Source organism: Schistocerca nitens, chromosome 6 (assembly GCF_023898315.1).
Source record: "Schistocerca nitens isolate TAMUIC-IGC-003100 chromosome 6, iqSchNite1.1, whole genome shotgun sequence".
In the NCBI taxonomy this organism is placed as follows: domain Eukaryota; kingdom Metazoa; phylum Arthropoda; class Insecta; order Orthoptera; family Acrididae; genus Schistocerca; species Schistocerca nitens.
The window spans coordinates 368,025,313-368,038,358 of NC_064619.1; the positions used below are offsets into that span (position 1 = coordinate 368,025,313).

Here is a 13,046-nt window from a genome sequence, read left to right on the forward strand (position 1 = left end):
AGTACTGAATTATATCGGTAAATTCTCTAGTTACACTATTATTTGCTTTAAAGAGTGAGGTAATTATGTTGTTTTATTTACTGCTGTTTGTAGTGTGGAATGAAACAACAGTAATATAATTATTTATTTATTTTCCTTTTATTCTTTTATTTCTTACATATTTAACTGTCGTATAAAACTGTTGAAAATAATAACAAATGGCACATTAATGGCGTAAATGTTTAAAAGACATTGTTAATCTGATACGATGGTGGATTATGCATTGTAAAGCACACAATTATCCGGGGCGTTTATTCACAATTCACATTAACAAATTGAAATGGAGCTACTTGACACAGATTCAGATACCAGTTTGGCGATGTCCGATCGAGGTAGGATGACAGCAGCTCCAATAACATCGAAGTTTATATGGCCACAATTGAAGACGGAGGTAACACAGAAGAAACGGAGTGATAACTGAAATTCCAGTTGCATGTCAGTGTTATCATTCTGTCTAAAAAGTTACACACCGAAGAAACAGGGTACGGTCAAGTGCTCCCTGTTCAAACAAATTAGCTTCAAATGATATGTCTTCAGAATTCCGTGAACGCTTGTGAACATATGTCTGCAACACGACTGTTTGCACTGTACTTGTGGCAAAGAAATTAATGGCACAGAAATTTCATGAAATGAGTGTCTAGAATTCGTTACACATCTCAGAATCTTATTGGGTCAGACACGAATGGTTGAGACACTGAAAGCCGTCTGAGCTTCTTAGTAATCTGCCTCAAATAACATTCGGGGATGAACTGTCGTGAGAGGGTCAGGATAATGATTACGCACTATTCTCGCAATGTAGCTTACAGTAATTAACAAGTAGTTAACAGCCATCTCCCGGGTTAGCTTCTATTGAGGGATAGACTCACTTTCCATCGTCGGCTCGTTCCTTTCTCTGCAGCTCTCCTGTAATCACGGGAGCAGACCTCTTCTTCAAGAGGCGCAGGTCAAAATCTGCTCCCGGAAAGAGTGCCGGATATGAGAATGATTGTCCTGCACTCTTCCTCGCGTCTCCTGCAGGAGCTCCTGGTGTCGGGTAAGTGAACGGGATGCTAGGTGATTCTTTTGGATAGCCAGTGAAGATTGTCTGCGTGCTGGGATACGTCACTGGCCGAGGAGTTGTGTATGTGGGCCTCGGAGTCGTGTATGTCGGCCTCGGAGTCGTATATGTCGGCCTCGGAGTGGTGTACGTGTACCTAGGGGTACTGTACGTGGGGCGTGGTGTTGTAAATGTCGGCCTTGTTGTTGTATAAGTTGGCCTTGGAGAGGTCGTGGTAAAAGTGACTGGTCGTAAAGTAGTTGTAGTGGTGTACGTGTAAGGCCGAGGTGTGGTTGTCGTTGGCAGTCTTGAAGGGTATGTGAAAGGTCTGCTGGGTGTTTCCTTGGGATACCCAGTTATTTTGGGGGTTGTCTGAGTCGAAAAAGTTGGCCTTTGTGTCGTCGTACTGAATGTGTACGGCCGGAGAGTAGTGGTTGGCAGTCTCGTAGTGTAGATTGTCGTAGGTCGGAATGTTGTTGTTGGCCTCCTTGTAGTTGTCGTGATGAATGTAGGTCGGAATGTTGTTGTTGGCCTCCTTGTGGTTGTTGTGATGAATGTTGGTCTCGCTGTTGTAGTACTATATGTGAAAGGTCTCTGTGTTGTTGGGTACGTGAAGGGCCTACTAGGTGATTCCTTCTGGTAGCCGGTGAAGACTGTTGTAGACTGAGAGGGTCTGTAGGTGCTGAATGTTGGCTGTCGAGTTGTAACAGTGAAAGGCCTCAGTGTTGTTGTCGAATATGTGGGCCTCGGAGTGGTGAAAGTCGGTCTCCTGGTCGTTGTAGTGAATGTATATGGTCTGACACTGGTGGTTGTAGGTCTCGTTGGGTAGGTGAATGTAACACTTGGAGATACTGTGGGGTAACCGGTTGTTCTGACGGTGCTGTATGTGTATGGTCTCAAAGTGGTCGTTGGATAGGTGTATGTGAAGGGCTTAGCTGTAGTAGTGCTGTAGGTGTAGGTAATGGGCTTGCTGGTGGTTGTGTAGGTGAAGGGTCTCGCAGTGGTGGTTGGCTGTCTGGTGGGATACGTGAAAGTGACGGTTGGAGACGGGTACTTATATCCAGTAACAGGAGGTGCCGTTCTAACTGTAGTGGGCGGCGGCGTCGGCCTCGGAGTCGTGAACGTCGGGCGCCTCGTTGTAGTGGTGAACGTGTAGGGCCTCGCAGTGGTAGTCGGTGGCCTCGTGGGGTACGTAAACGTTACCCTCGGCGACTGCGTCGTATAACCAGTTGTAGCATACGTTGGTCTCGTTGTATAAGTAGAAGGTCGAGCTGTGGTTGTGGAATAGGGTTTGCGAGTTGTCGTAGGATAGGTGTAAGTAAAGGGTTTGGCAGTAGTAGTCGAATATGTATAAGTAACTGGCCTGACAGTTGTTACAGGAGGGAGGTAGGAGACTGGTTTGAAAGTGGTCGTAGGGGATGTGTAAGTATAGGGTCTCACAGTTGTTGTGGGAGGGAGGTAGGTGACTGGTTTAGGAGTGGATGTAGCGAATGTATATGTGTAGGGTCTCGCAGTTGTGGTGGGTGGGGTGTAGGTGAAGGGCCTAGCTGTGGTGGTAGTTGACGGAGGGAGATAAGAGACTGGTTTTGGAGTGGTATAGGTGAAGGGCCTAGCTGTGGTAGTGGTTGTAGGGGGAAGATAAGAGACTGGTTTTGGAGTGGTATAGGTGAAGGGCCTAGCTGTGGTAGTGGTTGTAGGGGGAAGATAAGAGACTGGTTTTGGAGTGGTATAGGTGAAGGGCCTAGCGGTGGTAGTGGTTGTAGGGGGAAGATAAGAGACTGGTTTCGGAGTGGTATAGGTGAAGGGCCTAGCGGTGGTGGTAGTCGAGGGGGGAACATAAGAGACTGGTTTCGGAGTGGTGTAGGTGAAGGGTCTAGCTGTGGTAGTGGTTACAGGGGGAAGATAAGAGACTGGTTTCCTAGTAGTGTAGGTGAAGGGTCTGGCGGCGGTGGTGGTGGTTGTCCCTCTGGTGGGGTAGGTGAACGGTTGCGGCGGCTTTTCGTACACGTAGCCCTGGTCGGCACGCTCCTTGTCCGGAGCCAGCAGTTTTCCTCCGTAGGCGAGGCGGGCGTCGAAGGTCGGCCCCAGCAGCAGATTGTTTGAGGGAATGCCCACCTCCCCGGCGGGCGATGCCCCAGCACGGCCGCTCCATCCTGCGAACACAGCAACGGCATGTTTGAGCTGCTTCAGTCGCCAGCTACAACTGACGAAACGTCGCTAGAACGAATGTCACAGTAACTCAGTTGTTCCAAATTATTTTTCACTAAAGCTAACTCTCTCTCCCAGGCGGCGTTCAAAACCAGAGTGACTGACAGTTATTTTTAATGGCTAACCGAATGTCTTCGCAATAAGACTGAGCCCGTTACAGTTCCTCGTCTAAAAGAAGAGATCTTATCCTAGTCCTCCGCACTGCAGGCAGACACAGCGACCGTATAGCCACGAAGGCAGATTGTCTTTTAGATAAGACATTACAGGAAAAATGCCATTTTTGTTTAAAAATACATCCTCAGTGCCGCGTAAACTTAGTTGTGAACCAGTAAGGACGATGGGAGGCGCAAATAATTATAAAAAACAGAAAAATAATATAGTAAGCGGATGTAGTGAAGAATGAAGGAAGGCACTTGGAAACCATGGTGCTTCATTAAAATCGGTTAAAGTTGAATGAGAAGTAATACAAAAGGTAGTTCCAAATTTATTTACGGAATGTCTTTGGAGGAAGACAATCCCCAAAAACTGGAGCAATGCTGCAATCATTCTACTTTAGAAGAATGGAAACAGGTAAGACATAGACATATCAGCCTACACTCACGGAACAAGTTGGCTTTAGAAGTATATGTAACTCAGTAGACCATTTGAAAGCCATGAACGCAATTATAGAATGGAGCAATGAGTACGAGTTACCGTTTCGTCTACGGTTAATAAATATTGATAAATCTTTCCTCTGTTTCAGAAAAAATCTGCGCTGCCTGTCCTTGAGAAACAAGGGTCGACCTATGTTAAAATGGTTCAAAAAAAAAAAAATGGTTCAAATGGCTCTGAGCACTATGGGACTCAACTGCTGTGGTTATCAGTCCCCTAGAACTTAGAACTACTTAAACCTAACTAACCTAAGGACATCACACACATCCATGCCCGAGGCAGGATTCGAACCTGCGACCGTAGCAGTCGCACGGCTCCGGACTGCGCGCCTAGAACCGCGAGACCACCGCGGCCGGCAAAATGGTTCAAATGGCTCTGAGCACTATGTGACTTAACATCTCAGGTCATCAGTCCCCTAGAACTTAGAACTACTTAAACCTAACTAACCTAATGACATCACTTACATCCATGCCCGAGGCAGGATTCGAACCTGCGACCGTAGCGGTCGCGCAGTTCCAGACTGAAGCGCCTAGAACCTCTCGGCCACCAGCAGCCGGCGACGACCTATGTTAGTCCACTGAAGAAAATACACATCTATGCTGCAGCTTCTACTAGACACATTACCGAGCGAGGTGGCGCAGTGGTAGCACACTGGACTCACATTCGGGAGGACGACGGTTCAATCCCGCGTCCGGCCATCCTGATTTAGGTTTTCCGTGATTTCCCTAAAATCGCTCCAGGCAAATGCTGGGATGGTTCCTTTGAAAGGACACGGCCGCCTTCCTTCCCCATCCTTCCCTAATCCGATGAGACCGATGACCTCGCTGTTTGGTCTCTTCCCACAACCAACCAACCAACATAGACACATTCGTGATCGTGGGAAATCCGATCCTGGGAAATCCAAAACTGAAAGAGACGTCAAGGAATGAGAGTCCATATCACGAAAATTATTCTCAGAAAATACGGAGGAATTTTCAGATCTAGAAACTGTAAAACAGATGAAGGAAAACGGATTAATTTGAACCACCTCCGTTTCACTGTTAACAAAGTGCTGTTCGCTTCTGGCACAGATAAACTTCAACGACTGCCGTATGAGTTTAAAGTAGGCCTTAAAATCAAAAGCTTGAGTTTTTGTACCGCATTTTTGCGGGGTGGGCATGTTTATGAACGGTTCTGGCGTGGTTACTTGAAAGGGTGGCAGGATGCTGCTGCCACATCGTACGTCCGCAGCCCCATGCAAGCGACACTACACCTGTGTGGTGCAGCGCGTGGTGACTGGTATTTGGGTTGGCAATCTGTGTGAGCTGGGAAATTAACACGTAACCGTCAATTGGAAGTGTAAAAAAGGTGCGTTTGAGAATGAGGCGTGAAGTCTCGAAATTGATCATGCGGTAAATCTTTTAACGCCATAACTGCACCTTCGGGCTGTTTTATTTGTTGTTATTACTATATCCAGTTGCGCTCCCCCATACGCTACAATGAATAATGATGATATCAAAAAGATGGAATCTGTTTACAGGAAAAACGTTTGACCAAGTATATTGAACTAGAAAGGAAATACGTAGAGAAATAAGTACATTTTTACCAACAAAATCACTCTATTTCCCACCCTAACAGATAAATGTTATCCTTGCTCACAAGGTTTGTGGATGTCAAACAACAGTAATTTCTCTTAACAACTCCATTGGACACGCGTCATCTAACCCATAAGAAGCATGTTACAAAGTAAATGTAATCTGTACTTCGTAATGCTCGCTAATGAGGAGCTACGCAATGTTTCCATCCTTAAAAATCCAGGTTTTCCGCACCGCCACCCTTGAGAGCGTTCGCCATGTTGATTTACATCTTTTGTACACCGCTATTCCGTGTGCTACGCCTGTCACGCAAAGCCACTGCGTTCCACAACGTGAGGGGGATGAGGAGTCGTCTTTTGACGCGTCTAGAAACTGTCTTCTTTGTTGGCGGTTAAAATCTTGTCGATATTTTCGAAATGAGGATTACAGTAGTTGCCTAGTAGCTAAAAAATTTGTTAAAGAACCTCTCGTTATCTTTTTGAAGCCTTCAGGCGTTCGGCTATGGTGATATTTGGATATGACGGTATATTTACATCCGAATCGTCAGGCGGGGACTTCAATTGTACTCGTACTGAATAGGAATAGAGCGTACAAATAACTGTGCCATCTCGCTAGAGGTAGCGGTAAGTTCTGCGCCGCTGTTTACGTAACCGCACGTCTGTTGAAGTACTTGGCCTCCGAGTTGACTGCTGTTGCTCTCACCTACGTCACAGTGAAAGTAGTGGCAGCATGCTAATCTATACTCTGCACGTTATTTCCCTAATCCGCTGCACTTCCTACTGTTCAACCAAAACAACATCTTAAACATCTCTCAAGCACTAGTAAACGTAATAAGACAGCCTTATTACATCGTTACCGCCTCTCGGTAAGTGCTGTTAAGTGCTCTAGCGGACGAAACGAAGTCGTTGCGTGCTACTTTGAGCGAATGATGTCATGTATTGTGTTGTAAGCGAATGTACAGTAACTTATGCTCGTAACAAGTCTAGGTGCATTTTCTTTGTTCAAATGGTTCAAATGGCTCTGAGCACTATGGGACTCAACATCTTAGGTCATAAGTCCCCTAGAACTTAGAACTACTTAAACCTAACTAACCTAAGGACATCACACACACCCATGCCCGAGGCAGGATTCGAACCTGCGACCGTAGCAGTCCCGCGGTTCCGGACTGCAGCGCCAGAACCGCTAGACCACCGCGGCCGGCCATTTTCTTTGTCACGGAAAGCCTGGAGCCAATACATCATCCCATCTTTTGGGGGCAGAAATATTTTTACTTCTGTAAGAACTTTTGGCGGGAATTTCATAGCGCTTAAATGCGCTAAAGTTGCTAGTCATTTAATACTGCACAATCTTTTCCTCATTGCAGCGGAATAAACTTGTACTGCATGACAAAAATCGCAACATTCGTTTGGGAATAATTCCCAAAATGTGTTAAGTCCATTCCTTCACGAGTTGCAAAGGCTAAAGATGGTGCAACATCGCATAAATCTTTATCGATCAAATGTCAGATGCTTCTGAAAGCATCTGCTTTAGTGTAGCTCGTGTCTAGGCGGATGATACTCTCACAAAATTGAAACTTGCGTGGAAATGAAATTATTTTGTGACGCCTAGACGTTAGAGATCCTTTGTTTTTACACACACTCGCAGATTGAGAAACGTAATGAGACTTTCTAGAAGTGTGAACTCCTTCATAGATGCCTGTAAAAGTTGTTTCTTCACTGATATTGTACACAAATATATGACTGTAGCCATTTGTGAGGATATGAAGCGGAATGATGGTTCAGGCTCAGTCGCAGGTAAAGTTGATGACAGACTTCGGTTCATTCGTAGGATACTGGAAAAATGCAGCCAATCTACAAAGGAGACTGCTTAAAGAACACTTGTTCGACTCTTTCTAGAAAATTTTTCCCGTGTGAGTGATCCATACTAAACAGGGCTTACAGGGATACTGGACGCATTGAAAGAACGGCAGATATTTTTCACCCACGGTGGAACGTCGTAGAAATGCTGAAAAAACAAAATCGCCAAACATTTGAAAAGAGTCTTTAACTCTCCCGCGAAAGCCTAGTTACAAGGGGAATAAAAAAAAAATTAACGAGCCAGAGGCTGTAAAATGAAAACCGCCGAAGGGATCGTACACCGAGGTGACAAAAGTCATGCAGTAGCGATATGCACATATACAGATGGCTATAGTACGCTATACACACGGTATAAAAAGACAGTGCATTGGCGAAGCTGTTATTTTTACTCAGGTGATACACGTGAAAAGGTTTCCGACGTGATTAGGGCCGCACGACGGGAATTAACACACCTTGTACGCAGAATGGTAGTTGGAGCTAGAAGCATGGGACATTCAATTTCGGAAATTGTTAGAGAAGTCAATATTCCGAATCCTCAGTGTCAAGAGTGTGCCGAGAATACCAGATTTCAGGCGTTACCTCTCACCACGGGCAACGCAGTGCCCAACGGCCTTCACTTAACAACCGAAACAGCGGTGTTAGCGTATTGTTGTCAGTGCTAACAGACAAGAAACACTGCGTGAAATAATAGTAGAAATCAATGTGGGACGAGCGACGAACATATCCGTCAGGACAGGGCTACGAAATCAGGTGTGGGCTATGGCTTCAGTCGACTGACGCCAGTGCCTTTGGCAACAGCACGACGTCGCCTAGAGCACTTCTCCTGGGCTCAGACGTGTCCTAGACGACTGGTCAGATGACTGCCGATTTCAGTTGGTAAGTTCTGATGGTAATGTTCGAGCTTGTGGAGACCCCACGAAGCTATGGACCCATGTTGTCAACAAGGCACTGTGCAAGCTGGTGGCGGTCCCATAATGATGTCGTCTGTATTTACATGGAATAAACTAGGTCCTCTGCTCCAACTGAACCGACCATTTATTGGAAAAGTTTATGTTCGGCTAGTTGGAGACCATTTACAAGCCATTCATGGATTTTATGTTCCCAAACAACGATGGAATTTTTATGGATGACAGTGGGCCATGTCACTGGGCCACAGCCGTTCGTGTCGGTTGAAGAACATTGTAGTCAGTTCCAGGGAATGATTTGGCCACCCGTATCCCATCGAACAGTTAGGAGACGTAATCTAAAAGTCAGTTCGTGCACAAACTCCTGTACCGGCAACACTTTCGCAGTAATGGAGAGGCAGCAAGAGAGCTGCTGCGCTACGCCGGGCAAAAGGAGCTCCGACACGATGTTAGGTGGCATCTCATTACCTGTGTCACCTCAGTCTAACGCCACTGCACACGGAAGGGAGTGTAATCACTACAAGAGCGCTGAGGCCCCAAAGTCGCCGCTAGAGGGACACTGGCGCACACTCACGTGACCGTAGACCGAGCACATGCACGCGTCGACCGTCCACTGCGCTCAGTCGTGCTGAAAACGGTGAAATGCAAGCTTCGAAAGAAGAGCAAAAGGGTCTAGTCGGTTTGCTTACAGCGGAACGAGCGCTGGAAACGGAAATTCGTCATAGAATGGCAAAAGTGTACGAAGAGTACTTCATGTCCGTTGCAAGGGTCAAGACGTGATACTCCATGAGCACCCATCACAGTACAATAATAAAGTAGCCTTAACAAAGTAACAGTTTGCATACACAGATTTAGGACATATCATATCACCTGTTACACACACACACACACACACACACACACGCTGGAATAATGAACGCTACCACGGCCACAAACACAAAACAAAACACGATCGTATTCCGTATCAACGAGGCAAAGTACATGACGTGTAGGTGGATCTAGAAAACATCGAAATGAAAATATACTCCATGTTAGTGAAGAGCAGTGTCGAGGTCGCACAGGTTAACGTGATCCCAGCGCAGAAACGCATTCTCGTCGTGGCTGCTGGGCCAGTCCATCCCTTTGTTCAGAAAGGGCGGCCACGTTAGTTCCGTGTCGCCTGGTGAGCTGTGTGGTTCATCCATTGGCGGTGGCCGTCTCAGTTGTAAACGGTTTGTCACCGTAATTCGAGCATTCCCGTTGTTGTCTGTGCTGTACACAGAGTAGCACCGCAGTCTCCACGCACTGTAGGCGCAGGGAAACTGCTTCATAGTCAGCCAAGCTAGATCCTGAGCAGTGTCGTAAAATTCGTGACGGAAGAGGTAGCTGAGGTAGTAAATATCCCATTATAGCTGTACTAGAGAGGATTGCAGGAGCCACTGGCGTTTCCCAAATAAAGAAAGGAAAAAAAATGAGGGAAAACGTAGCTATACGTAATTCCCAAGGCTTCTTTAGTCCAATAAAGATCCGGAAGAAGGGAAAGAAAATAAACATTCAGAATGATTTTGATGAACAAACTGTCAGGACATTAATACATAACTTCCCCGTGACACATAAAGAGTACCCGACATTAAAGTCACCTTAGTTATAGCTTCATTGATAAAAAATACATCTTTTAAAGAAGGAATTTTGTCATTAGGATAATTTCGTCATTAGGATCCTTACTACACAAGTTAGGCTGTAGATAACCCATTTTCTATTTTTCCTATCTTATTTATACATTTAAATGTTCGTTAGATATACAAAGTAAACATACTGATTTTCCAAATAACGTGAAAGGTAACTGTAATGAGGGTAGATCCATCATATTCGTCAATTTTACTCATCAGTCTTCTGACTGGTTTGATGTGGCCCGCCACGTTTACCTCTCCTGTGCCAACCTCTTCATCTCAGAGTAGCTCTTGCAACCTACAACCTCAATTATTTGCTGGATGTATTCCAGTCTCTGTCTTCCTTTACAATTTTTACTCTCCTTAGAAGTTATTTCCTGATGTCTTAATAGATGTCCTGCCATTTTGTTCCTTCTTCTTGTCTGTGTGTTCCATATATTCCTTTCCTCTCTGATTCTGGGCAGAACCTCCTCATTCCCTACCTTATCTGTACACCTAATTTTCAACATTCGTATGTAGCATCACATCTCGAATGCTTCGATTCTCTTCTGTTTCGATTTTCTCACAATCCATGTTTCTCTACCATTCATTGTTGTGCTCCAAATGTACATTCTTAGAAATTTCTCCAAATTAAGGCCTATGACACCAGGAGGCTCCACATGGCCAGGAATGCCCTTTTCTCCAGTGCTAGTCTGCTTTTGATGTCCTCCTTGTTCCGTCCGTCATTGGTTATTTTGCTGCACTTTGTGACCATTTATCCTGATGCTAAATTCCATTGTTCTCTTGTCATTTCTGCTATTTTTCATTACTTTCGTCTTTCTTCCATTTACTCTCTGTCCATATTCCACACTAATTAGACTTTTCATTCCATTCAGCATATCCTGTAATTCTTCTTCACTTCCACTGAGGATAATAATGTCATCAGCAAATCTTATCATTGATATACCTGCACCTTGAATTTTAATTCCGTTCTTGAACCCTTCTTTTATTTCCATGACTGCTTCTTCCATGTATAGATTGATTCCCTCTTGGCTCTTGCACATGTTGTATATTACCCATCTCTTCCTACAGCTTACCCCCATTTTCCTCAGAATTTGGAACATTTTGCACTATTTGACATTATGAAACACTTTTTTCCGGTCGACAAATTCTATGAAAGTGTTTTGATTTTCCTTTAACCTTGCATTCATTAATAACCAAGAACAACGTCAGAACCGCTTCCCTGAAGCCTTTACCTTTCCTAAAGCCAAACTGATCGTCATCTAACAGTTTCTCAATTTCCTTTTCCATTCTTCTGTAGTAGACACAGGTAAAATTCATATATCATATCACTGTATAGTTGGATAAATAGAAGAAATTTATCCATGTCTTGAAAATAAGCAAATGATTCTTCTGTAAGGAGAAAACCTTGTTTTCTTTCAAATGCTCCTTTCAGTTCAAGTGGGGAAGGAGGGAGGGAGGAGGAGGGTGGAAGGCAGATTAGCATGCAGAGACAATCGATGTGAATTTTTCATGGTAGTTATTTGAGCTGTTACTATTCACTTCAAATGCTTGCATAAAAAAGTATTGCAGTTTGAGTGAGTTATTTTGTTGTTTATATGAGGTGGCTGTAACAGAAATCAAACCCAAATTTTCCAGTAGCTCCGTTTTTGTGCTTGATAATGCTATTCTGAAGGTTTGTCCAATAAATGGTCGTTTTAGGTAACTTTTAATTCTAGCAGAGTAGCTAGATACAGTTCATAGGTTATCCGAGATATGCTTTGAGCCAAGGCTTCAGCTGTCGCAACTGCGGCTCGTCTACGGCCAGGGAACCACCGCCACTGCCCCCGTCCCCACCCATACTGCGCTGCCTACGCACACAGGGCAACGTTATTTTGCGCGACCTCTACACCTCAGTGTATAAGACCTTTAGGAAAGACGTAGGAAGCAAAAACGAAACTGAGTCTCTCTTCTTTTTCTTGCACCTTTGTACCGCGTGTGCTCAGTGTCGCTATGGTTATTAACGGGTTTGGTATGGTTAATTTAAGGGGTGGTCGGATGCCCTTTATATCACAACCCTGCTACTCCCCGGGAATAAGTGTTTGTACCCCAACTCGCTGCATGAGGTATGATTCATGTGAAAGTGTGCGAAAGTTTTCGACATGTTTCCGAATGGTGTAACTGAGGTGGGGTCGTTAATCCGCTGAGCGGATTTAACCTGGGATCGGCGTACCTACTTGTCCCGGAAGCGGAGCTTTGATACTCGCGGCTATCTGGGAGGATAAAAAAAAAGTAATAATGATACACTGAGGTGATAAAAGTCCTGTGACAGAAATATACACAAATACGGATGGCGATAGCATCTCGTGGACAAGGTGTAAAAGGTCAGTGCTTTGGCGGAGCTGTCATTTGTTATGAGGTGATTCATGTCAAAAGGTTTCCGACGTATGGCCACACGACGGGAAGTAACAGCCTTTCAACGCGGAATGGTAGCTGGAGGTAGACGTATGAGGTAGTCTGTTTCGGAAATCGTTAGGGAATTCTATATCCGAGATCCATAGTGTCAACAGTGTGCCGAGAATACCAAATTTCAGGCATTACCTTTCACCAGGGGCAACGCAGTGGCCAACAGCCTTCAATTAACGACCGAGAGCAGTGGCGTTTGCTTAGGAGTCATCGGTGATAACAGACAAGCAACACTGCGTCAAATAACAAAAAATGGTTCAAATGGCTCTGAGCACTATGGGACTCAACTGCTGTGGTCATCAGTCCCCTAGAACTTAGAACTACTTAAACCTAACTAACCTAAGGACATCACACACATCCATACCCGAGGCAGGATTCGAACCTGCGACCGTAGCAGTCGCACGGTTCCGGACTGCGCGCCTAGAACCGCGAGACCACCGCGGCCGGCCGTCAAATAACAGCAAAAATGAATGTGGGACGTGCGACTAACGTGTCCGTAAGGACAGTTCACCGAAATTTGGTGTTAATAGGCTATGGCAGCAGAAGACCGACGCGAGTGCCTTTGCTGACAGCACAACACCGCCTACAGCGTCTCTCCTACGTTCATTTGGGCGCTAGACGATTGGAAAACCGTAGCCCGATCACAGTTGGTAGGAGCTGATGGTAGTGTTCGAGTTTGGCGC

At 45.2% G+C, this 13,046-nt stretch overlaps 1 protein-coding gene across 1 annotated transcript in view; it reads right to left on the reverse strand.

The window, feature by feature from the left end:
• Positions 1 to 13,046, reverse strand: part of LOC126263365 (uncharacterized) — a 269,682-nt gene that overhangs the window by 124,770 nt on the left and 131,866 nt on the right. The window contains exon 2 of the mRNA XM_049960457.1: positions 906 to 3,228. Coding sequence (XP_049816414.1) covers positions 906 to 3,228 — 2,323 coding nt within the window. The remainder of the gene's footprint in view (positions 1 to 905; positions 3,229 to 13,046) is intronic.